The following is a 26,953-nucleotide window of genomic DNA, read 5'->3' on the forward strand; positions in this document are numbered from 1 at the left end:
CGCATAAATGCACAAAAGATAACTTGTGACAAAGTGGGAGCAAACTCACCTCCTCTTTCAGGCGATCATCTCTAAGAGTGGGAGGTATCCCAGGGTGCTTCGCATTCAGCAGCTCCATCAAATTGTGTGTGGCGTGTAGCCTCTGTTTGACAGCAGAAAATGTACAATGAAACCAAATGCTCAGTAACCTTTAAACCATTCAATCTTAAAAAGAACAGAATTCAGCAGATAATACGCTGGGCAGAGCCCCTAGTAGGCCCCTAGGAGCCCGCTGAACTTTCACTGACCTGGAGGGAGTCGGTTTTTAGTCTGCCTTTGTGCTCCTCAGAAGAGCGTAGCACCTCTCTGTAGAGCTCCACTGCCTCCACAAATTCCCCTGAAAAAGACAGTAACTGCTTATGACAACATTACGTCCCCCCTTATGGTGCCAATGCCTAGAACCAGCCCAGCATCAAAATACACTATATGACCAAAAGCATCTGGACATCCCTTGGTCTGGGGCTGTTTTTCATGGTTTGGGCTAGGCCCCTTAGTTCCAGTGAAGGCAAATCTTAATGTCACAGCCCACAATCACATTCTAGACAATTCTGTGCTTCCTCTACAATTTGGGGATGGCCTTTGCCTGTTTCAGCATGAAAATGCCCCCAGGCACACAGCGACATCCATATAGAAATAGTTTTGTCGAGAACGGTGCGAAGGAACTTAACTGCACAGAGCCCTGTCTTCATCCAACACCTTTGGGATCAATTGGAAAGCCAACTGCAAGCCAGGCCTAATCGCCAAATCAGTGTCATACCTCAATAATGCTCTTCTAGCTTAATGGAAGCAAATCCCTGCAGCAATGTTCCAACATCTAGATTAAAGCCTTCCCAGAAGAGTGGAGGTTGTTATAGCAGCAAAGAGTGGACCAACTCCATATTAATGCCCATAATTTTGGATGAGATGTTAGATGTCGGGGGTCCACATACCTTTAGCCATGTAGTGATAATAATCGTTCAGTGATAAATGTAGCAAAACCACAAGCACATTTAAGGCACTCACAAGCTTTAAATCACTTAATATGTGAGGCATTTTCTACTGTTTATGAATCAGTAAGCATAGAAGCACCTAATGTTGGACAGCAGTCATTGCTGGATGGCCACTGCAACCCCAAACATTTGCAGTCAAAACTTTATTTAACCTTCAATGAACCCAATATATTTCAGCCCAATCTTTGCTTGCAAGGATGCACTGGAGGAGACAAGCTTTCAGAAAAAATTCCCAGAATGTTTTAAAACTCTGGCTTCCCTGAAACACCTTCAGAAGATATTCTAAAGACTGATAAAATGTTGCTGTCTTCTTTCATTTTATCTTTGATATGAACTGGGCTTAGAACTGTAATTATCAGACTTAGAGAAAAGGTTGCTACGCCATTGATAGTACGTAAGTACACGTACGTACGTAAAACAGGTACAGTACAGAGTGTCGCTTCAATAATGGTGTTTTCCATAGGTGCAAAAATGCACATTAAAATGACAATTGAATGCTAGGAGCCTATGGCTAAGAGTAGGAATGACCAACATGATGACAGCCTTGTAGATTGCTTGAACCACGCACTCAAAATCTTGATATAGGAAGCACAATATGTTGCAATTTAATTTAGTTGAAAAAATGTCACCACTGCAGCGTGATGCACAGATGATGCACAGAAAATGGATTCTTATAAAGGTGCTCTGTTAATAACCTAATACACACTGATAATAAATGGACTGATAAAATTATTTTTAAATTGCTCTTCCAAGAGGCTTTGACTGAATTTCACAAAACTTGGACCAAAGCATGTTTTGCAAAATAACTTTAAAAGATATGAAAGAAGTTGCTAAACTTAATTTCAGCAAATGAATGGGAGTGAATTGGGAGCCTGCAAACCTGGAGGAATGGTGATCCTGTTAACGTTCAGCAGAGACAGCTGATGTTTCTAATATTGATGTTATGCAAATACAGTGGGGTAGCCTCCAGAAAACTACTTGTGCTACACCAAAGTGAAATCCATCTTTAATTGCAATAGCATTATATTTACATATTGTCGCACAGAACGATGTCAGTTTAGCTTTTCCTGCTAAATAGTAATGTGATGACATAATGCTATGCTGTATATCATCTTTCACAAGTTTTTGTAAGCCAGTACATTATCACATCACCTCATTGCCATGATACAGTGAGAATATCTGGATAACTGTGATATGATTTTATATGTAACTACAGAGAAGAGCTCCACCAATCATGGAGTACATTGAGTGCAACCAATAAAACAGTGGCAACAAGTGATTGGTGGATACTTCCAAACTATCCTTCAGGATCCCCATAGAAATGACCAGGACATAATCAGAAAGTGCCCACTGATCACAAACAATGTTGTTTCATTGGTTGTTGTCAACATGCCCAGTCTGTGACTGGTGAAGCACCACTCTGTTTCTCTTATAAGACCAAGGTGACATCACAACCATGTTATCCCTACTTCACTATCCCCAGCAGTGCCGCTATGATATACCACGTCTAAACAGAATGTTCGTACATCACCTTAATATCACTGCACCGTCCACTGACATAAACATCGTAGCACTCACGCGCACTGGAAACAACTCCTTTAGAAATTAGACTTTTAAAGGACGTTGAATTGAGAATGCCCTGAAGCCGAGAGACATGCTAGCATCTCTGTACCTCTGATGATGTGGATTCCCGCCAGACCGTTGAGAGCACACACCAGCTGTCGGTGTGCCTCCTCACACTCAACTCTGCACTTCTTCTGCAGAGACTTCAGCAGCTCCTCCATTGTCATGGTGCTACAGGGGTCACGGACAACCACACGCAATAATATGACCTCTGTTATGGAGACCAACAATAGTATTATGCCTACAGGAACCAGCAATTATAACATTGATCTGTAAATATGATTATTTGGAGGTTTTTTCACTGTTGTATAGGAACAGGTCAGATGAATGACAATTACGCACTAATATGAAATCAGGGTGAACCATTACAAACATGTAGTAGACTGTTAAGGAGACATGGTGCTCCACTCTGAGAGTATAGTGTATCATTATGACTGGCTACTATGGAAATACTGAACATCGTGAAACTATGGCACATTACTATAAAATACAATTCTGTAATGTATGGTTATGGAAGTATAGCATACCATTATGAAGTTATGGCAGATAATTATAGAACGATGACGCACCAGTGGCTACAGACCACATCGTCAAGGATTGCACCAGTGGCTCTGTGCCAAGCACAGCAGGACAGGACAGTGTGTTCAGCAGGGCAAGACAGTGCACAGGGCAGGGAAGTGTGCTCAGCAGGGCAGGACAGTGTGCTCAGCAGGGCAGGACAGTGCACAGGACAGGACAGTGTGTTCAGCAGGGCAGGATAGTGCACAGGGCAGGACAGTGTGCTCAGCAGGGCAGGACAGTGCACAGGACAGGACAGTGTGTTCAGCAGGGCAGGATAGTGCACAGGGCAGGACAGTGTGTTCAGCAGGGCAGGACAGTGCACAGGGCAGGAAAGTGTGCTCAGGAGGGCAGGACAGTGTGCTCAGCAGAGCAGGACAGTGTGTTCAGCAGGGCAGGACAGTGTGTTCAGCAGAGCAGGACAGTGTGTTCAGCAGGGCAGGACAGTGTGTTCAGCAGGGCAGGACAGTGTGCTCAGCAGAGCAGGACAGTGTGTTCAGCAGGATAGGACAGTGTGTTCAGTAGGGCAGGATAGTGCACAGGGCAGGGCAGGGCAGTGTGCTCAGCAGAGCAGGATAGTGTGCTCAGCAGGGCAGGACAGTGTGTTCAGCAGGACCCAGCAGGGCTCACCTCTTCTGGAAGGGCAGGAACTCGCCCCTCACTGCCTGCGGGTGGCAGCAGGCCTGGCGCAGCCGCAGCAGCGGGTACAGGATGGTGTTGACCGTGCGGCGGTCCAGACTGCCCAGCTTCAGGGACCAGTCAGAGATCTTCCTCAGCTTCACCAGGGCATCCTGGGAGCAGACCTCGTGCTGCCGATGGTAGAAGTGGCCCTCGACCGGTGAGAAGTTTAGCCAGTGGACCTCCTCGGTTTGCGGAGGAATTTGAATCTGGAGAAGAGCAGGAGAAAACCACAATTTATTAATAACAGAACTTCAAACCAGACAACTCAGGATATCGACAATATTGTATACAGCATATCAGAGTTTGCAACTCGTATAGATTCTGAACACCGCAACTGAAACAAAGACCTCTGTGATAATATTATATTTGTTTGCAAAGGCTCATATTGAATTTAAACCACTTTTTCTACATTTACAAATTTGTGTTACCTTGGTCTTAAGAAAGACAGGATAAGAATCTGCCACAAAAATAAAAGTAAATTAATATATATTTATCAAAATATATATGCGTGTATATATATTATATATATATATATATATATATATATAATTAAGATAATGTAAATGATTGCAGTGTTAAATCAGTTCATACATTTATCACCATACCTGATCAATGACGTCTTTTTTAGCAGACCGCCACAGGAGCTGGCCAATCAGGTGGTACAGAGGCTCAGTGTTTCCTCTGCGATATGGCCGGTACAGCAGCTGGTCCCACCAGTACTTCACCCAGTATGGGTCCACCCCCAGGAACAAAACAAGCCCATATAGATCTGGGGAGTACAAAGACAGGGAAAAAATGTCCCGATACAGCTCAGTCATTCAAATTTTATTTAACCTTTATTTAAGCAGGGTGTCCTACCTACTGAGACCATTGGAGCCCTGCAAACCATTACTAATTTCCGACAAGCCTTGTACAAAGACCTAATACACATAAAGTTACTGAACAGAATATACACACGGGAGAATTATACACAAGAAAAACAATGTACATTTAAAATATAGATAAGTTTTTGTGCATGAACACACACATACACAATACAACGAATACAGATTAATTATACCAAGCATTTGCACAAACTTTCTCCAATGATCAAGATAACCACCAAGACCTTAAGCTGCCTAGGACACACGATTAATTTTACATTTGGAGTGCATATACTTCAAAAGCAGTTCTTTCTAATTCTGTTGCGAATCGTGGTGTTTCTAGCATGATCCAATCCTGCGATCAATAGTATGTGCAATAGTGCTTGACTTTCTGATGAAAGATGAAAGTGTGGTGAGATAAAAAGGGAGCTTTGTGAGAAGGTCTTTCTAATAATCAATAAACCCTTCAACCAATTAAATCATGCCAATTTAATTTAATGAAGTGCCTTTAATTAAGAGAAAGACAGCTGCCCTCCAACTCACCTTCCAGGCCTCTCTGCACTGGAGTACCACTAACACACCAGCGGTTGATGGAGGTGAGGCGCAATGCCATTTCTGCAGCCTAGGGGGAGACAAAAACACGTTGAGAGGCTTCACGCAAAACAGAAACAGAAAACCTTCATTCTGATTGGTGGCGAGTTGCTTTTTCTGTGTGCGGAGCCTTAAGGGGCCGGAGCCTGACCTTGGCGGTGGTGCACTCCACCATCTGTGCCTCATCCAGACAAACGCGCCACCACTCCACAGCCACCAGAGGGCTGGGCACGGCCATGTAGCGCTTCTGGTTACGGAAGCGGCGACCATCCTCGCTGTTGCTGTGCGGAATGTCCACGTAGTTAAGTTCGGAGCGGAGCACATCGTAGGTGGTGATGACTACGTCCTGCTTGGCCAGGACATGGGGCTGGATGAACCCGTGTTTCTTCACGCCTTGGTACACCTGGTACCACGACAGGAAACAAACGGTCAGGGTTTCCACACTTACCAAATTAAATAAATTCAGGGCACAAGTCAAAGTCCTTTCAAGGTGCCCTTACCCCAAATTCAAGGACCCATAAAAACGACACCCAAAACAAAGCAAAATAAAAATGGCCTCCGTATCCTTGAAAAGGATTGCTGTTCCAGGATCAGGACTGTCTGCTCTAAGTCCTAGTCTTAGCATTTGATGGCAACATCTGCAATATCATAATAACTTAAACAATAACTTTACTAAGTAGGGCCTATAGTACAAATTATAAATTATATAATTATATAAATAAATTATAATTGTACAGTACAATTGACATGGACTTAAAAGACCACATTAAAATAACATTAAACAGAAACATAACACAACAAATTCCAGAGCTTGGGGGGCCTCACAGAGAAGGCTCTCTCACTTTTAGTTTCAAGTCCGGAACACAGGACAGTCAGGAGATCATGCTGTGAAAACCTGAGTAATCTCCCAGAAGTACAGTATAGGGCACGAAAAGCTCAGAAATATAGGTAGGGGGGAAAGGTGGGCAAATCTTTAACGTAAAAAGTAATTAATACAAATTTTACATGAATTTTAAAAAATAGCCGAAAGCCAGTGGAGTACAGCAAGGATTGGGGTGATGTGTGTCCTTTTACTGCTCTTAAATAAAACTCTTGCTGTGGAACAAGCCTAGATATGCGTGACTGCTTAAGCCAGCGTGTAGAGAATTGCAGTAAACTAATCGAGAAGAAAAATTACTTTTTCAGTGACAGAAAAAGATAAACAATCATAGCTATGTCCCTGAGCTGATATAAGGTAGCAAGATTGTTCTACCTTATTAATGTGAGGCTCAGAATTTAAATATAGCCCCACAGTTCCGAGAGGCAGGCTTCACCTTCAATCTGAGAGAGTTTAGATTACTGGATATAAATTCAGACTCAAAATGAACATAAAATCCTGCTATATTGTGTATGCCCAAATATATGCAAAAACAAATCACAACATGGGTTTTTGTCAACATCGTCTACCCCTAGCCTCAAAATTAGCCCCCAACCAATTTCTTACATTTTTACTTCAGCTCTTATTGTAACTACAGCTGCAATAAAATGTGCCACAATCAAGCTCATTTAATTGTGCTAGTACTCCTGCTGTAAATTACAAAAGGGAAGCAAGCGACAGTATCACTTTCAGAGCTCAACCGAAGCCTCACCAGGACTCGCAGGGAGGAACAGCGAACATGGCGGTTGATCTCCTCCACCCATTGGTGGCAGATGGAGCTTGGAGAGATGATCAGGGTGGCGCCCGTGGGCACGGGCTTCATAGCTACCAGGCAGTGGGGGCAGTAGAAGGGCGTAGTGCCCAAGCTCTCCTCCTTGTAGCCGACGCACTCGGCGTGCTGCCAAAGCAGGCAGTTCAGGCACTGCACGCGTGCCTTGTAGTCCACTAGGCCCAGCTCCCCACAGATACACTCAAAGCGGTAGTCCGGAGTGTTAAAGGGGAGGACCATAGAGGTTCGTACAGAAGGCACACCCTCTTCGAGGCATGGGGGGCTCCCCAAAATCTCCTCTGGGGGACACTTTACCTCGGGTTCACTTTCCCTCACAGAGGTGGGACACAGACCATTGTTGGCTCTGACGGCTGGGTCCTGTGTCCCAACTGCTAGATCACTGGCGTGCTGGCAGTCCTGAGCATGGATGTGTGCTTCATCCCCACCTTGCTCTTCCTGCAAGCGCATGTCTTTTGAGCAGTAGTTACTCTCTCCCACAGAGGAGCCAGGCGGGGCGGAGCTGTGGACGGCATCCGGTTCAGGTTCAATAGAGCGCCCCCCTGTGGTCTCAGAGTCCGCCGCAGACTCTTTCCCCGGCCCCGAGCTCCTGCGGGTTCTCCGTCTGTGCCCGCCATCTGCGTTGGAAGACTTCTAGTGAAATGTGACAAGAGATGTGCCAGAATTGAGAAACTGCAGCTCTGCACCATGGTACAATGTTCAAAGAGCGAGGCCTATATTTACAAGACTTAAAACAGGAGGAATGTTGATTTTAAATCAGTTATGTACTTTGGCTCATATGGGATAAGGTTAGGATTTGAACACTGAAATCCTAATTGTACACAGCAGTCCTCCTCTGACATGCTTCACGAATGCAGGGACTGGACTTGAAAGCAATTCAAGCAATTGCTTGACCACATCCAATCATTCCAAATATCCCTCTCTATCCTTCACCCCTCTCTCATGCAGACACAACGAGAGGAGAAGAAAAATACATACAGGTTTCGCAGCGCTCATCCTTTTATTTTTATCTTTGTATTTCTTCCCGAGCTTGAATGAGCCTGCCAGCCCACGGCCTTTGACCTGGTCCACCATCTCCTCCTTGATGAGCTTGGCCAAGGTCTTCTTGATGTGGGTGCGGTTCTTCAGCAGGTCGTAGTTGTACGTGGTGCGGATGTAGGTGAAAATGGCATTCACAGAGGCGCCCTTCCCGACCCTCATCTCCTTTATAGCAGCGAGAAGCATCACACGTACAGCTGTGTGCATTTAAAAAAAAACTTTTACTCCAAGAGTCTGTGGTTGAGCATACCAGGAATTTAAAACAGGAACCAGCCCAGGATAAGGTCTAATGAAAAAATGTGGGTCTAGGACATGAATATAAATTTAGCCTACAGCTTATTTTCTAAAACTTTTGGACACATCCCCAAGAGACTTCATATGAAATTTAAGCTCTAATTAGTCATACAAGCTTGTTGATAGTAAAAGTTTGTAAAGGCACCAATCATTTTAAGAACAGCTCTAGAAGACTTTCTAAACAACGTTGCTGTAAGACTTCTATATTTTAAAAAGAAGCGTGGGAGCATAGGAGCGTGATAAAAGCTTTTAAGATTAGTCCTAGGGATCAGCAAATCAATTGGGCACATTAATGAATAGTCATTTTCAGCATTTACGTAGATAAAAATCAGTAAAACATTGTTCACACAATTTCTCATTCAAAAAATTAAATGGGTCTCCCATCACCACCTGCTGCAAAGCTGTTTTTCAAACCAGAACATGACAGACCCAGATCACAAAACTGTAACCCCAAATCTGCAGCACTTACCAGGATAGGACACCTTCTCTTTTTGTCTTATCTCCTGCTTGAAATAATCTCTTCTCTCTCTTTCTCTCAGTGGAGGGGGGACAAAATAGTTAACCGACTGTCCCTGTGAACACAAAAGCAAAATAACCGCAAGGATTGAAGGCAGGATGTGCACACGTATAAAACTGTTACACAGGTAAAGTAAACATGAAGGAGAAATAGTATATTTTATTAGAATTGTATTGTATAATTTTGGACCACACAAACACTGCCTTGGTGACCGTAATATAAACCAGCACAATCGATAACAACAGCAGTGTGCAGGAGCCATTTCTCCTTATCCTCACTGATAAAGCCTGCGCATTATACCACAGCAGCTTTTCTGCACCTCCCAGTGTAAACGGCCATGTTAGTGGGGGCGAGCGGTGAGAGTGGGAGGGGGAGGGGCTTCCTCACCGCAGGAAGTGTGAGGCCGCCCTGGTCCAGGCCCTGGCGCGTATTGAACAGGATCAGAGCCAGAACCTCCACTGTCTTGCCCAGGCCCATCTCATCCGCCAAGATCCCACCTGGCCAGTCCACCCCTGCCAGGGGGAACTCTCTGATCAGACTGCATTGGGGAGGCAGAGGCGGATAGTAGATAACTCTCTTAAGCCATACGGTGATGAACACCATGCAACCACAAGAAAGCTGTCTGAACAAAAATAAAAGTAATTTAACGCACACGTACATACAAATTATCACGCAACAATCTGATTATTAATTAGTCTCTCTCTCTCACACTCACTCACACACACACACACAAACATGGCAGACCCTCTATATAAAAGCACACACATTTCTTTACTGAATATATCCATTTGATGCATCTATTTCATTTTAAAGGTAATTTTGATAACACTTCACTTGAACAATGCACCATAAAGCATTACATGCGGCATACATTATATCAGTTTTGTGAGATTGATCACACTGTAAGCTGAAAGGCCAGCACAATATCATAACTGGTTTAGTACAGGTACCATGTCATCATATCTACGATAGCATATGGTGTATGGTGCATATGTAGTCTTTACGATGTACAGTTCAAGTGAACTATGAACTGAAATTTCAACAGGTGTTGGTCCTATTGTGATGCGGTCATGAATCACAACCTGATCTACAGAAACGTCTAACACTCCCTGCTCCCTTCATTTTTCTCAAGACAGGAAGAGATCATTATTTTGATGTTTCATGCTAATAAACAGATCTGTGAAGACTATTAAAAATATGCAGTTTTCTAATGAAGTATTAAAGTGACAGATAAACCACAATTTAGATTCATGCGGTTTCTGTACTGTGTAAATATAGATTTTGTCTGTGTATACAGACTGATTTAAGAACAAACAAAACAAACAACAAAAAAAACAGCTGCACAATATATCTTACCAGCCTGTATATGGGTTGTAGTACAGCTTCTTTTCACACAGTGTGACCACCTCTCTCCAAAGGAAATGCAGTGATTTCTCTGAAATGATCAAGGTACTTGTAATGTTTAACTCTACAATTCACCGTTATGTCCAATAATCAGTCTGGCATACGTTTGGGTCCATGTAGCCTGCACAATTCCAAAAAATCTTTTTTTTTTCTTTAAATAATAATAAAAAAAAGATTTTTTATTTCCTCCCAACATGTGATCCACCCTGTACCTTATCATGTGCATTACATTAACTATGAACATGTTTTTTTTTATTTATGTATATGAGGTTTATACATGGCATATATTATTATTGATATTACGATTCATATTATACTACTAGTAGTACTACGATGCCATTAATTATATTTCATGTAAATAAAAGAAGTAATTTCTGACAAATGCCACATATAACCATATAATTACATTACCTAGCAGAACCCATTACCCTAAGCAACTTTAAAAGTGTTGTAATTCACATTACCCATTCATTTAGCCCCGTAGCTCAATATAATCCATTTTTTAAAAAGCATGTGACCCACAGGGATTTAAACTTGCATTACACCTGATATCCTCATGGTGTCTTCGTAGGCATGGCATAAGCACAATCACCTGACGACTCATATAATTAGTGGTTAATTGTGACCCCCATGAAAGCAGTTTGTTTGCCTAACACATGAAGATGAAGTAAATATGGATGGAATTGCAAATGAAAGTCTAAGCGACTGAGTGTACCAGTATCCACCTAGCACGCTGTACACAGACAGATTCAATGTAGTACTCTGCACAGTTTGCAGAATACATGCACACAAAATAACATTAGATCAACGCTTCCAATAAAAAACATCAACAGTGATCGTGTACGAAGACCAATAGCGAGGAAGAACCTACCAGCCGGGCACAAGAGGGCTTATAGCAGTGGACAGACATCCTCCACAATTTGACCAAAGCATTTTTGAGTGCAAGCAGCCCAGCAGAAAAGCTGGAAAACTCCAAATTATATTTATTTCTCAACAGAAATATGTGTGGCAGGCTGCTGAAAAGGTTTCAAGCGCTGGCCGAGCAGAAATCTGGGCTACACAGCTGAGGAGCCCAAAAACACCGCAGGGGTCACAGATACCAAAACATGGGGAAATTGGTATTCTGCAGCGTAATAACATTCTTAGTGCCTCAATTTCTACTCCAGTATTCTCACTAAATACTGCTGTGCTGGCACAGCTCAGGGAGTTGTTTGAAGCAAGGGTTTATGGGATTAGCGCACGCTAAGGGTGGAACATGGCAAAAGCCTCGCTGAAATGGTCCACTGGCTTGAGATGAGAAATCAGAATACATGAGACGTACTATAAGACTGAAAATAACACTGCAGGGGCATTGGGAGAGTTCAGTGAGAAAATCTTTCTAAATATTGCACAGAAAGCAAAATGATACTCATCTGTTCCAACCAGCTCCATCAATACAGAAAGATGAATCTCCTCATACGGACAAGTTTACACCAAGCATCATCGATCAATGACAAAGGATAATGTCAAAAAGTTGACTTTGACACAAAATTTAAACCTTACATTTTCATCTAATTACGGTTAATCTATTTTAATCCATTTCATTTTTATTAGCCTACCCCAGCTACAAGCCATTTCATTATCATGAATATCATTTTATTTAGTTTTTTTCAGGTGATACAGATGAACTTCCAATGAGGATGGGCGACCTCCCACATATTTAAAAAATACAATAAAGCACAATGCAATAAAATGATAGTACTGCCACACATCATTGATTCTAATTACCACACTGCATGCAGCACACGACAGTGTGCGAACACTGTTGCCAATCATTATCAAGTGGCAACTTATCGATGCAGATGGCTGGAGAGGTGTAATGTGATAACTTTTTAACACAGGCAATCAAAAAAGGTTCTACTGACCTCTGAGAAATGACTGAAATGCAGGTGTGAAAACTGCTTTGGAAAAAATGGTGATGGAGGGTGGTTTACAGTGTGCCCCTTATCAGCACCCCAAAGGAGAACAGGCTATTTTTACGTTGCTGACAGGGAGCAAGGTTTGATAAATACTGCACAGTTGCAACCATTTTTATCTTTAGCACAAAGCTTATTGTGCTTCTTGATCAGTTGTTGTACAGGGTCCGTGTCAGAGGTTGGCGCAATGCAGGCCTAGCAAGGAACTGGTGCTCCCACGTGAGGAACTGTAAGAATCCCCTCAGAAACACCACACGGACATAGACGTATCTGAGTGGCAAAGGAACAAATGTAGTTTTAATTGGTGCTACTGGAACGGGATTAATTTAATTCTCAACGAATCGCTATCTATTTTGGTATATGCAGACGTGCCTCTGGCTAGTATAGCCTACAAGGATACTATGTGTGTTTTGCGACGGCACTAGACCAAAGACACCAACTTGTTCCCCATGACATTAGCCTTCCAACAACACCAAACATGATTACACTGTATACGGAAAAACTAAGGTTTACATAATGCTATTTCAGTATTTGTGTGAGCATTCCACAGAGCCAGCAGAATGATAGCAACTGTGCAGTATTGGGGCAATAGCACTGCCTCTTTATCACACCCTGATGACTCCCAGTCAGCACTATAAACACAGGCTGTTCTCCTTTGCGAGGGCACACTTCTGTAAACTACCCTACAGTGACTCAAAGTATAATGCTTTAGAACTGGGTTTATGTACAAAATGTGAGACACATATCCCAAGTGGGACACTGCTGTTGTATCCATGGGTAAGCTCCTTAACCTGAACTGCTTCAGTAAATATTTGGCTCTATAAATAGACATTAAAAAAGTAGGTGTCCAAGTTGCTTGAGTAAAGGATCCGCTAAGAAAATACCCAAGTCATGCCACAATGTATTCTTGGTCAAGGATAATATAAGCACTGACCCTGCACATCAAATGAGCAATGTAATATTAAAAGAATTTCTCCTTTTAAAGGGACAGCGAACAATTGTTCCTACCTTGAGGGACTTCGTCCTTGTACCTCTCTCTCTTCAGCATCCAGTTGACGGCCTGGCACTGGTAGGGCCTGAGGACGGGTATGAGGGCCTCGTGCTGGACATCACGGATCAGATCCTGGCCCTCTCCCTGGTGGAGGTGTCTGACGTAGTCGTATAGCTCCTCCACGTTCTGCCGCTCCAGATCCATGTCACACTCCTCTTCTTCATTCTCGACGACCTCTGTGGACAGGGAGAGGCTGGACCATGTATACCATATCACAAGGCTATCTGAGCCTCACCACAACCTGATTCAGAGCTTCTTAGCAACATACTATAGGCCATCTCTTGAATTCTGGCTATTCGTTAGGCCTTGCCAAAGTCACTGCACAGCATTCAACAGGCTCATTTGATATGCTAGCGACACGATTTTGTGGTTTTCAAATTCATTAGGGGTAGCCAGCCCTGGGCCTGGAGAACCACAGTATATGCTGTTTTTTGTTTTCACCTTAAAATAATCCATTAATTTTTGAATGAGACAAGCTGAGTCAATTGCAGAATTAACTGCTGCAAGTAATCGATTAAGCGCTAAGGAACAATGACAATTATCAGTCCTCGTGGCGGGGTTCAGGGTCAGGCACCTTCATTTGGCTGTCAAGATAAAGGGTTTGTTTGTGTGTGTGTGCGTGCATGTATGCATAAGGTTAGGGATATGACATTTATGTGCAACAGCACTTTAATCTTGATTAATGCAAACTGCAAGCTATTTTTAAGTTGCTTTTCATGATCCCTGCTTTCTACTTTACTTCCAATTCTATGGTCTCTGCGGGCAAGGAAAGGCTGTTACCAGGGATGATGAAGTCATAAAAGAGCTCCATCAGTTTCTGCAGAAGATGATTGGCTTTCCTGATCCGTCCATTTCCTTCGCTCAGGAATTCGGGCCGTCCCAAGCAAGCCTCCAGGATGTAAATCCCCACCTGGTGTCCCAACAGGCACGGGGAAAGAGAAGCCCACAAATAATTGTCAAGGGGAATGCTCTTCCACACTCACATACAGTAAAAGTGTTCCTTAAAGCTTTTGAGTTCCAATCTAAATAAGAATAGGGAGACCAACATATCTATAGGCCAAAACATAGGACCAGTATTTGCCTTTGGTAATATATCAGCTATTAGACGTCAATCTGGGCCAGCTGCCAATATGAAAAAGTCTATAAGAACCTCATGGGATTGACTACCTAATTACATTTTATTTGTAACGTGCTTTTTACAGAGACACGGTCAACTGCCGTTACTATTGATCCATAATCGTGCAGCGATTGGCATGAGTAATGTGGGCGTTAGTGAAAGGATGTCTTACTGTAAGACCTGATTGGCTGGAGTAGACTCAATTTTTATAAATCATTTCTGTGGATAAATTTGCACATCTTGCTGTGAAAATGTCTCAAAAATCCACAAATGAATACAAGCAATTCCACACATGCCAGGTGATACGTCAACCAGTCAATGCATTCTAACTACGACCTTTTTCCAGGTCCCCACGTGCTACCACATACCTTGATGTATACATCTCCTTGATTATGGCAGAGCTGAATTACTCTCCTCCTCTGCAGCCACTCCAGGTCCTCCAGAACTCCCCCACCCAGAGAACACTCAACAGGGAAGTAGTGCTCATCGCCAGGCCCCGTCTCCTCCGGGTTCCCTGCCTGGCTCTCTTTGAGGAAGCTTACACAGAGCCGATCGCTGCTCCTCTGCAGGGAGAACCTTCTACTCCCAACATCCAAGGGGAACTGTCTGGGATGCAGGCTGAACTCTCCAATCAGAGCTTTCCAGACCAGGTCCAGGTCTGAAGCAGGAAGCACTGTGAGAGAGAGGGTCGCGACGGCATCCGAGGACGTGCACGGGGGCTCTTCACCCAATTCCGCGGGCCGGACCGAAGTGGAGCAGCAGGCTTCAGCAGCCTCCTCCCGGGCTGTGGTAGGGGGTGCTGGTGGGGGACCCGGGGGCCAAGTCCGCTCGTCATTGTCCAGGATGACTACGTCTTCGTTCCTCCGATCTTCGTGCATGTTCCAGTTCAACCTCTTCTTTGTCTCCTCATCCACCCTCACGGGAGGAGCACGCTTCCTCCTGCTGCTCATTGTGAGTCTGAAGAAGGGAAAAAGCAGTTCCTTTGAAAACAATGTAAAGACATGTGGGTTCATGGGAAGCACAGACATTCTAACATGGCATACTTTTACTCAAGAATGGCATCATAAAAATATGTTTAAATAACATAAGTCTGATAAATTACATTTTACACAAACACACCAAATGGGGCAGGGGTTCAACCACAATCTAACAGAAAAAAAGATGAAATGGTACATAAAGTAGGCAAACAAAAAAGAAAGCGCGGGGGGGGGGGGGGGGGGGGGGGGGGGGTAATATAACCAAGTAGGCCTCAATTTCAGTGGAAACCCAGGTTCTACCCTCTTCAAAATAATGTTCTTGGCAATAGTCAATTCTGCAAATTTTCTGCTGAGAATAAAATTGTTATCCTCAAAACCCAACAATTCAGGAAAAATGTGCATCCAAAGGATCCGAGTGTCAACACAACATATTTTCAAAGGGTTTTGGGAGGGGACTCGCCCCATTTATGCATGTATGTACATAGGTATGGTATGTGTACCTAGTACGTACTGCTCCTGAGAAACATTATGCAAAGATAGGTGTCTTTGCATTTATTTATTTATTGCGGGATGTAATAATGTAGAAATTCAGAATTTACTCATGTAAAGTGTTTCCTGTGAAAATATCAATAACGTTCATGAAACCTAATACACTATTGCCAGGAAATTTCTTCTCCAATGCAGTGTTTTTCTAATACGATTATAAATAATTTTCTCATCGGAACAAAATATTGTCAAGACCATTCACGAAGTAGTGTATACTTATTTCGCTCCATTTATTTACGCCCATTTAGAACCAGAACTTTGGTATAAAGCAATTTGCAGATTATATTCACAAATAAAGTCACGAGACAAAGATGATGGTGTCCAATCAGGAGTCGGAATGACTAAATTTATGATATACACTCATGAATTCAGACTGCAAAAAAATTATTTAGTGTTACATAACTACAGCCTTACTTTTCGCCGACGAGACTGTTGCAGGTTAATTTTCAAGAGAAGATGCCGGTTTGCAGCTCTGCAGACGCGTGGCTAGTCCATCTTTGGGAATAAACTCATGATTATTTCCTTGCAGTGTGACAATGGCGCTGATATCATAAATCAATCTGATGAAGTCAAAATAACTAACGGTAACGGTAGAACTTCCAGTTGATATCTTGAAAGTTTAGTGAGCTAACGTTAGACGAAGAGAGCGAACGTAGGCTATACGCTAACATCAACTGTGTCCATGCATTCAAATCTGTCAACATAATAATACGTGGCAAACAAGTCAACTGTTATTTTATGTTAGCCAAAATAGCATGCAGTTATTTTTCGAACAGTCCAACCATGTTTGCTGCAGCTTTCTTTAAGTGCTTGAATAGACTTAAATAGACTGCGAAACAAAGAATAGCTCAAATAGATGCCATTAAATGGCTTGGCAGCTAACTAGCTAACCTTAGCTTGTTTTAATTTTCCAAATGCAAGAAAAACAATAGTTAGGTAAGATCTTGCTAGAGGAACTGGCAGCGTTGTCGGCTTTCTGCTACTACCTGACTGATAGTAAACGTATCTTTAATATTGGCTTGCCAAATATCTAGATTAAGTTTTACAGCTAAACAGTTGACCAAACCGCCATCTTTAAATGCATCTACAGGAAGTAAACCTTCTTACAAAAGGTCTGCAATTGTGTTGTATGTCTACATGTAGACGCTAAGGGGCAGTATATGCCCGCCTGAAGATATTCCAGTCAACAACGTTATTTGAGTCTGATGTTTCAGATTGTTTTCATGAAAATTGTACATTATTCTCTAAAATATGTCCAAATAACCGTATTTTGGTAAACAAACCAATAAGAACAAAGTGGTTTGTTTCACATGCACAAGGCTCATTTCCTAACTTCAGACAGATAGAATAATCGATGGCCACATGCTTTTCACAGATGGCAATGTAACCAATGTATGCCAAAATGTCCATCTTCATTTCCCCTAAATCACCCCCCCCCCCCCCCCCCCCCCCAAAAAAAAAGAGAAAGAAAATGTCTCTATCCTTCTTGACAACTGAGTGTTGGTCGTTTTTTCTGTTTCTCATCTCAGTAATTCCCTAGAGGGTGATATCTGGGACACAGGAGGCCGATCGTAGCTACACATTTGTTCCTTAAAATGGATAGCGCTCTATGTATTTACAGTGGAAAGGGTGCTGCATTGCTGCACCCTTTCCGTTTGGTAATGTCTTTAAGGAGAGGGTATCCAGCAGAGGCTGAAGTATTGCTGTTCTTCCCTGCATCTCCATTATGTCATCCCCCCCCCCCCCAACATGTGTTTGCAGACACCCCATGTTGGGTTTGACTGCCCTGTTTTAATGTGCTCTGCTTAATTCATATGAAATTCTGCTCTTACCTTCCTCTTACCTTAATATGTATTTATGCCTTCCTTTTATGTCCGCGCTGACATATGTTTGAGCATTTCAGCCTAACCCCGCCCCAATCATTCTGCCTTTTCATATATCTCTGAGTGAAGACTGAAGTAAGAGCCTTGGGGTAGTCACTGATGCTTTCAGAAGGAAAAGTCACACAAACATCTTTGATAAAGGAATTGCTTTTAGTTTGAATAATTTGTTATGTCTCCTTTTCCCAAGTCAGTAATATAGTTTGAATTGATGACCTACAATTCATATATTATGGAAAAGCAAGAACAGTCAAACTAGTTTCAAACCACTCATAGGGGATATCAGCAACCATTCCTTGTAGTAGGACTGCTACAGAGAATGTACAAGTTCTTATCTTATGGTCCCAGAGATATTTTAATATTATTTTAGTAATAATGTATTGCCTTTAATGCTAACCACCCCAGACATACTGGGAATACAGAGCACCATATCTAAAACTACAAGAAATCCCAACACTTGCAGTGTTCATACAATATCTGTGGGACACATTCACAATGCTATAGTTCTAATTTTATCTATTGGCAGGCATGACAACTGTATCACCTAGACACCAAAAGATAAAATATCACAGTCTGGTCTGGTCCAAAGTCGCTAAAGATAGTCACTTCAGCAAACCATTTTTCAGATTTGTCATGCCAACTTCCAAGTATTCCTGCATGGCACATTACTCTACTTGATCATTTAATCTGAATGATCCTTATATACAGAAGTTCATATGCAACTGGAGAATAATTCACTTCAATTCTAATTTTCACTGAGAATAACAAAAAAAGTTGTGTCATGAGGGCTTTGATATGACCAGTTTATTCCTTGGCCTGCTTTCCATTGTCAGATTCTGTAGAGACCCCTGTCACTGAGCTGAATAGTACCCTCCTGTGGAGATTATTAATGCCAGTATCGTTGAATGAATAGGTTATTATAGCCCAAAAATGAAACCAAGAGCACTAGATGGCCTACTTTGCTCCGATCTTTGACTGTTTGGGAAATGCACTAATCATCTAACTGACTTGTGTCTGGAAGACGTACAGCCTGTTCATTACTGTACATACTGTTGTGTACCATACTCTACTGAGAGCCCTGGTCATACAAGTCACCAGACATAACATAAGGACACAGATTTGTCTGCATAGCGGATCCCACAAAATGCATACACAGTAAAATGTCCAGTGTTAATTCAATTCAGAGTACATATGAGTCCAATAGGGACCAAATGTACTCTGTAAGAGTGGATTTTACACTGAATATTTTACTGAGTAGTCAGACTGCACCTCTCCAAGGTTGCGCTTGACATTTGGTGCCTAAGGAGTTTTTCAGCACAGCATGTCCAGTGTTTTTTGGAAGCTTGAGTCAGAAGCAGCCTGTAGGGACATCTGTCAGCATCATGTGCAGACCCAGAATTATGCTGTCAGCAGTGGTTGGTTGACTATTTAAAATATTTAGGCAACAGTCGATAAGACAGATCCCATTTAAGCATCCCATCCTACTCAGTTTCTTGAATAACACCTGGGAAGAAGAACACGGCTGCATTACCACAGTGATACATTTGTAAAGTCTTGTACTGACCCATCCCATAGAAAGAAACTAAGCTAAGTAAAATGTTAATATAATAACTTAATAACTAACGCAAAGCGTGAATAGTTGCCTTTAAGGTCTGTACCTACTTATCTGAAAAATTGTTGTTTTTGCAATCAAAGTTAAATTAATAAATAATTAAATCCTTCACTAATTAATTTGTGAAGCTTTACGTCCTCTTTTGTTATTGGGGTCACACTGCAGTTTATGTGACCCGGTTTTCAGGTGCAGTAAGAAGCTGAAAAGATGGGGGCACTCGCGTACACTTAAAAAATTGGCCATTCGTGCGGTTGCAACTCAAGAAGCCAACGACCGCACGGCTCAGAAGACGAATAGGCACACGATGTTACAAGGATTCAGGTACGTCCACATTCTTGCAACGTGATAAATAATGGTCTAGGTCTTCCAATATGTGTAGTTTCTGTTGTTAGTATTGCGATAGTTGTTGCCATTGTTTTTCCTTCTGTTGGTGACAGGTTTCTTAAAACGAGAATCAAGAGGTGGACTGGTTCTTATATGGTATTCGCACTTCACTTTGCCTCATTCAGTCCAGTTCGTTAATGGTGAGACAACTGAGACAATCCAATACGCAGGAAATGAAAATTGTTTTATTTGATTTTATTATACTGCGCAGCTATCATAAATTGTTTTTCCCTGCACGTTAATTTTAAGTTTTCGACAACCTCTGATTTATATGTTTGTCGCAGAGCAAATCTCATATATCTAAGGTAAGTGGCACAACATGTTCTTGACTATTTTTCCACTACGTTGCAATGCATGATTACATTTTTTCTCGATATTTCGTGAAAGATAGACTTAGAAAACCAGGGGTTTCGGACAGTTAAACGCTAACAATAAACATTAACTGCACATGTATGGGAAATGCACACTACTCTAACTAGCTAAATAAATAAATAAATAAATAAATGAATAAATAAATAAATAAAATCTGTACAACAGTGGCATTCCGTTCCAACATAAAGCTTGTATCTGCCTTCAGACTGATTCGTAAAGGGCATGTCTAAAACGAAGCTGCCAAGGAGCGCTGTCCAGCGTTCTGAACTTCGGTTGGCTAGAATGAACATCAATAGCAAAAAATGTTGTTTTCCAGTTTTAACTCACATAGCTATATGAAGTATTAAAAGAATAATATAAATACTCATGTTTTTTTTGTGAAAGTCTTTTCATCTAAACTTGACTTTACGGAGGTTTAAACTTGGTGCTTACCCACATGAAATTGGGTGCCTCTGGCTTCTTCAGCTTGAACCGTTCGAACACGGAATGTTGCAGTAAGTTGACATAGTGTATTTACAATAACACCATGAAATATTGCAGCAGACCAACACTGTAGCCTAGTTATGCATTTTTCTTCTTAAAGTTAAATGTGAACTTTTCTTTCCAGCTATTTTCTCAAAGTGGATCAGTTTAGGAAAAGATTCGTGCAAATGATGGTTCCATCTTCAAGCTTGGATTTATGGAAAAACAGCCAACCACCCAAATCAGTTGCCGAGCGGATACGACCCCATAGCTGAAACCAGAGGAACAACGCGGAATATGGAACGTCTCCAAATTAATTTTGTTCGAGTTTTATTCTTTCCGGTTATACTATTGAACAAATTTTGCCTCCTGGAAAAACAGTATGAGAGGTCAGTGGTTCCTCAAGCGGCGGCTCGCGCAGTGGCCAGAATGGACGGAGACATTATCATTGGAGCCCTTTTCTCCGTTCACCACCAGCCCTCCGCCGAGAAGGTGGCCGAGAGAAAATGTGGGGAGGTGAGGGAACAGTACGGAATTCAGAGGGTGGAGGCGATGTTCCACGCTTTGGACCTGATCAATTCAGACCCTGATCTCTTACCCAACATCACCCTGGGTTGCGAAATCCGGGACTCCTGCTGGCACTCTTCAGTTGCTTTGGAACAAAGTATCGAGTTCATAAGGGACTCGCTCATATCCATTAGGGACGACAAGGACGGATCTAAGTGGTGCATCGACGGGCCGCCTTCGAATCAACCTCCTGCAACAAAGAAACCAATCGCCGGCGTTATTGGACCAGGTTCGAGTTCGGTGGCGATACAAGTTCAAAACTTACTGCAACTATTCAATATACCCCAGATTGCTTACTCTGCCACCAGTATTGACTTGAGTGACAAAACACTCTTCAAATACTTCCTGAGAGTCGTGCCCTCCGACACACTTCAAGCCAGGGCCCTTTTGGATATTGTCAAACGCTACAACTGGACGTACGTGTCTGCCGTGCACACAGAGGGTAAGTTGATTATCAATTTGATTATCCCTTTAATTAAACTGACACTAGTGCTGTAAACATCAGTAGCTTCCTTTCAAGTACTAATGTCTTACGGCTAAAACCACAAGATGTATATGGGCAAATTAGTTATACAGTCGAAATGGGTAGCCTATATTGAAATAAATGTAGTTGCACACACAGTACATGTCCAGTGTTAATTCAACTCTGCATAACAGAGGGAATATGAGTCAAATATGGACTATATATATATAGCCTATGTTAGAGTTGATTTAACACTGAACTTTTTACCGTGCATACTAGGTAAAAATCATATTGCGGTGATTGGTTATTTTTGATTAAATTATTGTACATACATGTAGGCTACAACGAATAAGTGCTTTACATTGCTCGCCAAGTCATTGACAACACATCTTGTCTTAACAAGCCTGAGTTTGAAAGTCCTCATTTCATGCGAGCGAGCTCATTGATAAGCAGTCCTGCAATGGAACAATTACCTATAAGATTTAGTTGGACGTGTTCGGGACATATGCTAAACGTGAGTAGCCTACGATGTATCAATGATATTTGAGTATCCATTTTATATCTGTAAATGCTCAATATAACAATCAATAAAAACTACCACAAATTTTGGTGAAGAAAATATAACCTATATGTCTTGGGATCACAGCTGCCTTTTTGTAATATACAATTGTTTCATCTTCAAATACATTACGATTCGTTTTTAACTGAGAATTTGTGTCCAGTAAATACAAAACGTCATCCCAGTTTAATTGTTTTAAAACTCAAATGCCTAGAGGGAATAAATAGGCTATAGCTTACATTTATAAATCTATACTGTATAGATGACCCGACTATGCGCAAGACGACAGCGAAAGTATATTTAATAGTGACTAATGTGCCGAGGTTGAGCGTTTAAAGGATAAGCCTCCTACAAAGATACCGCATACAATTTAATGCACGGCTGATGGCGGGCAATCTGTTAGTCACCTGCCAGATGCAGGTGAAATCCTCCGAAAAATCCTTCTAAAATAACTATATAATAGGTCATATAAAATACCACGTGCTCTTCAAATGGGTCTCCTGAACTCACGAAAAACATTTCACGTAAAACTGCAAGTCTCTTTTTATTGTTTGATGGATTCATTAGTCCTACCCTTTTAGTTTGTGTGTGACCAACAGTTCAGGAGTGGGTTTCACAAACGCAAGCTATTCTACAAACTCTTAAGAGGAATTTAACAGCGTTTTTGCAAAGCGTGTTCTCGTTAAAACATGAGTAGGCCTAGTTGACAAATCGGTGTCATGAGTTTGTACTCCACTCGTTTTTACCCAATCAACGCTGAACAGTGCTCAAAATGTGAAAATATTTCGAGTCATCCAACCATAACCATTTTGAATCCTAGCATCTTTTCAAACTAAATAGCCCGCATAAATATTAAAATGAAAGATTTCAGGAATAAGTTGCAGGTTAAATAATTAAGTAAAATTTCCCGAAAATTATCCGCCTCTGGCTTAATCTGTGAAGTGGTCTAGTGTATTCTGGGGCAGCAATTTATTTTATTAATGACATGTAAAAAGTCACAAATGATGTTCTTCTTGTTAATGGAATTTAATTGTACGAATTTAATTTGGATAATTAAAAATAATAAAGTTATCAATGTGACAGTACCATGTCGAATTTAATTTAACAGGCCTATACTGTCATTCCAAATCATATTCAAATAGTTTTGTTTTATTTTACGAGTATGTATTTAATTATATATATATATATATATATTCTGTCGATATACATGACTATGGATGCTACTACACTTTTTAGGCTGTTGTAGGCTGATTGTAACCATTCATCGAAAGCGCATGCGTATTGTATGAGCTACCAGAGCGGATGGCTGGAGCGGGATCTGAAACAGGTTCGTTGAGCTAGACAGCTCGTAACTCAAGGGTGTAGAGACCCTTTCATTACGAATTTGTTTAAGAAACCCACGTTGTTTTAAGAGCGATCTTAAGAGGCATTTTTAGAGGTTCTTAGCGTTAAGAGGCTTTCGGGAAACCCACCACACCACCAAGATCTGGCTCGGGCTATTTGAAGAAGAGTAAGAAACCGGAAATTCCCTTCGTAATTCTAATTTAACATATAAATCCACTTCGAAAAATGTGTTTTTGTTAGTTGCTTTCAATTGTCAGAACAGGCTAATTAAAGTAAATGTAAGAAAAATGGGCAGTGGTAGTGGGTAAGCCAAGTGTTCACACCAAGTCAATGGGCTTTGTATAATAAATAAGAACATATGAATATTGATGACAGGTTGCCATTCAACCCATTTAGGCTTGTCATATTGCTCGCTATTGATAGAGTAAGGGCTTGAATACTACAACGATCTCTGGTTCTAGTACATGACCTGGCAATGTTCATCCATCCATCCATTATCTATACCCGCTTGTTCTTAGCAGGGTTAAAGGGGGTGCTGGAGCCTATCCCAGCATGCATTGGGCAGAATTACACCCTGGACAGGCCTTATCTATCGCAGGGCACACACACCATTCACTCATGCACTCATACCTAGGTGCAATTTAGAGTCCCCAATTAGCCTACCTGCATGTCTTTGGTCTGTGGGCTACCCACTGCACCATTCTACATGTTTAATTTTAAATAAAAAACTATGACTGCACATAATACATGCTATACATGCATTTGTCTCATTATTCATGCTATGTTGTCTATCCCTGTAACAACTGAGACTCCTGAGCATTCATAAAATTGATATTGATACAAACCAAAGCCAAAAACCTAAACACTTTCCCAGGGAGGTTAATAGTTTTGCAGTTTACTGTAGTGCTGAAGCAAGCAATATGAGTGGTGTTGGGATGTGAATGTTGTGTTCTCTGACATAGTCATCATTACAGTGTGTAAAATAATATGAGTGCAGCAAGACTGCTGGGTTTTCTGCAGTGGGAGTTTAGCTTGTGTAGCAATGGAGGTACTGTATGAAACAACATTGTGTTGTGAGGGTTATTTGGAGATGTTTTGCATTATGGAGGCAACTATCCTGGTTTACATCTAATGTACTTTACAGACAGAGTACCAGACAGATATCTATACACTATGAAGGTGAGCATTATTAAAAGCTGACAAAAACAACTAAAAACACATCTGTGGTAATGTGGAAATGTCCATACAGGCTTATACTGTATTGTGGTATTATTGAGGTGACCTTCCATCAAGGCTGATATCAGTGGCAGAATGGAAGGGCTGATATCTGTTGTGTTATTTCAGGCTGTTCTGATGTACATTTATCGTAATTTAAAGACAAGTCTCTAGATATGTGTAGCAGTTAGCTTATTTAACTATCTATATGGTATTGTGAAGGTGACATTCCAGGATGATATACTGACTATTATGTAGACACACTTTCAGATTGATATTGTGTTATAAAAGAGCACAAATGTCAAGCTGATATCTGTATCATTATAAATATGACCTTCTATATACACAGATATTTGTAGCATTCTGGAGGTAAGTGATATCTGAGTAGCATTTGTAGCATTCTGCACTTCTTCGCACTTGCAAGTGCCCTCTTCGCACTTGCACTTCCAGAACACGTCTCCTGTCTGTTCTGGCCCCACGATGGTGGAATGACCTCCCTGTGGAGGTCAGAACAGCTGAGACTGTGACCCATTTCAAACGACGACTGAAGACCCACCTCTTCAGGCTGCACCTCTCCCCATCCCTCCCTTCCCCCCTGTAAATGACTAAACTTAGGGTTGTAACTAGGCAGCTGTTTCATAGGTGACTTAGGCGCATCAACTCTCTTAACGATTACTTGTATTTTTATTTATTTTATTTTTATTTTTCCATAGATTGCGTTGTTGCCGTTCTCGTTGTTAGTGTTAATCAGTTTAACCATCAGGGTCCAAGTTGAACTATGCGGTTGTTCCCTGTACTTGGACCGGTACTTCTCTCTAGGGGTTTCGTCATACTTGTTCCTGGTTATGGTTATACACTTTGTTGTACGTCGCTCTGGATAAGAGCGTCTGCCAAATGCCTGTAATGTAATGTAATGTAATGTAAAGTGATATCTGAGATGCTAAGGAGGTGAGATCTAGGCTAATATATGTGGTATTATGGAGGCAAGCTTCTCTCAAGGCTTCTATCGTTAGTGAGATTCCATACAGGCTGACATCTGGTCTTATGGAAGCACAATTCAATCAAGACTGGTATTATGTACTGACTGGTGTTTGTTGTATTATATGGATAAGCTCTTATCCAGGCTGACATCAACTGCATAATCGAGGAGATCAACCAAGTGGCATGAGTATTACTGAATGCAGTGTTCAGGTTTATAAAAAGCCTGAAAGTCTTGGGGCTCTATCTTAGACCCGGCGCAAAGCGGAGCCAAGCGTAACGCAAGTGTCTTTGCTAGTTTCAAACTGACACAGTTGTCATTTTCCCGTCCAGCGCCCATGTTGTTTAAATAGCAAATGTACTTGCGCCCATCTGAGCGCCCATGGTCTTAAAATGAGGTGTGGTCAGGCGCATTGTTGGCGCATTGCTATCTTGAGGCAGCGGAAAGCGATTGCGTGATTGACCCACAAAAACCTGGTCTTAAGTCAATGGCGCAGTATTTTACTGTTATTTTAAGGGCGCATTATTAAGATAGTAATATGCACCTACATAGGCGGGTGCACAACATGATATATAAAAAATAAAAAAAATACATGTCATAATGGTTAGTCATAGAATTTATCAGAATTAGCTAATCTACTACTTGGCACATCCGCCATTATAATAGCAATCCGCCAAGGTGGCACCTGGCTTTTAAAGGGAATGGGAGATGACACGCTGATTGGTTTATTTCATGTTACGCCCAAAACACACCTATGATTAATTAACAGACTAAGTACAACCCCTTTGAACCATGCGCCTTACTTTGTGCTCAGATTATCTAGAACTAGAAAAAGTGGATTTGGACACGCCCTAAATGTACTTGCGCCATGCACTTTAGACCATGCGCTTAGATCGTTAAAATATAGCCTTTGTAGTTCATCAATCATTCAGTCAGATCATCTGCCTTTTACCCCTGCTCCATCCATGTAACTGACATAAAAATCTATAGTTCATGTCCATTGACCCATTACTTCATTCATTCATCCCTCATATGATTTATACTGCATATACATCAAACATGTGTAGGCGTATGCATACTACAGTTAAAAAAACAAATCAGACATTGACAATTTTGATACTGAAATGGTCACAGTTTAATACAAATACACGTGATTTGAATGTACACATA

The 26,953-nt window shown here is 41.6% G+C and overlaps 2 protein-coding genes across 7 annotated transcripts in view; one reads left to right on the forward strand and one right to left on the reverse strand.

Annotated features, from left to right (window-relative positions):
• The window catches only part of shprh (SNF2 histone linker PHD RING helicase), a 37,209-nt gene extending 20,164 nt beyond the window's left edge, over nucleotides 1-17,045 (reverse strand). Inside the window, exons 1-17 of one of the 5 annotated variants that reach the window (XM_064334689.1) lie at nucleotides 16,838-17,045; nucleotides 16,361-16,441; nucleotides 14,792-15,380; nucleotides 14,087-14,216; nucleotides 13,264-13,482; nucleotides 10,253-10,331; nucleotides 9,284-9,434; nucleotides 8,849-8,951; nucleotides 8,026-8,282; nucleotides 6,973-7,680; nucleotides 5,496-5,747; nucleotides 5,297-5,375; nucleotides 4,496-4,659; nucleotides 3,840-4,096; nucleotides 2,701-2,822; nucleotides 288-376; nucleotides 50-142 (exon numbers count right to left, since the gene is read on the reverse strand). In XM_064334689.1, coding sequence (XP_064190759.1) covers nucleotides 50-142; nucleotides 288-376; nucleotides 2,701-2,822; nucleotides 3,840-4,096; nucleotides 4,496-4,659; nucleotides 5,297-5,375; nucleotides 5,496-5,747; nucleotides 6,973-7,680; nucleotides 8,026-8,282; nucleotides 8,849-8,951; nucleotides 9,284-9,434; nucleotides 10,253-10,331; nucleotides 13,264-13,482; nucleotides 14,087-14,216; nucleotides 14,792-15,373 — 3,285 coding nt within the window. In that variant the 5' untranslated portion in view covers nucleotides 15,374-15,380; nucleotides 16,361-16,441; nucleotides 16,838-17,045. Of the gene's footprint in view, nucleotides 1-49; nucleotides 143-287; nucleotides 377-2,700; nucleotides 2,823-3,839; nucleotides 4,097-4,495; nucleotides 4,660-5,296; nucleotides 5,376-5,495; nucleotides 5,748-6,972; nucleotides 7,681-8,025; nucleotides 8,283-8,848; nucleotides 8,952-9,283; nucleotides 9,435-10,252; nucleotides 10,332-13,263; nucleotides 13,483-14,086; nucleotides 14,217-14,791; nucleotides 15,404-16,360; nucleotides 16,442-16,529 lie in introns of all 5 variants that reach the window. The other 4 variants (XM_064334699.1, XM_064334707.1, XM_064334669.1 and 1 more) reach the window with 4 other exon arrangements.
• A 2,630-nt stretch (nucleotides 17,046-19,675) lies between these two features.
• grm1b (glutamate receptor, metabotropic 1b) overlaps nucleotides 19,676-26,953 on the forward strand; it is a 68,889-nt gene continuing 61,611 nt past the window's right edge. For both annotated transcript variants that reach the window (XM_064334718.1, XM_064334726.1), the window contains exons 1-2: nucleotides 19,676-19,759; nucleotides 20,802-21,665. In XM_064334718.1, the coding sequence (XP_064190788.1) occupies nucleotides 20,954-21,665 (712 nt within the window). In that variant the 5' untranslated portion in view covers nucleotides 19,676-19,759; nucleotides 20,802-20,953. The remainder of the gene's footprint in view (nucleotides 19,760-20,801; nucleotides 21,666-26,953) is intronic.

Source organism: Anguilla rostrata, chromosome 1 (assembly GCF_018555375.3).
Source record: "Anguilla rostrata isolate EN2019 chromosome 1, ASM1855537v3, whole genome shotgun sequence".
In the NCBI taxonomy this organism is placed as follows: Eukaryota; Metazoa; Chordata; class Actinopteri; order Anguilliformes; family Anguillidae; genus Anguilla; species Anguilla rostrata.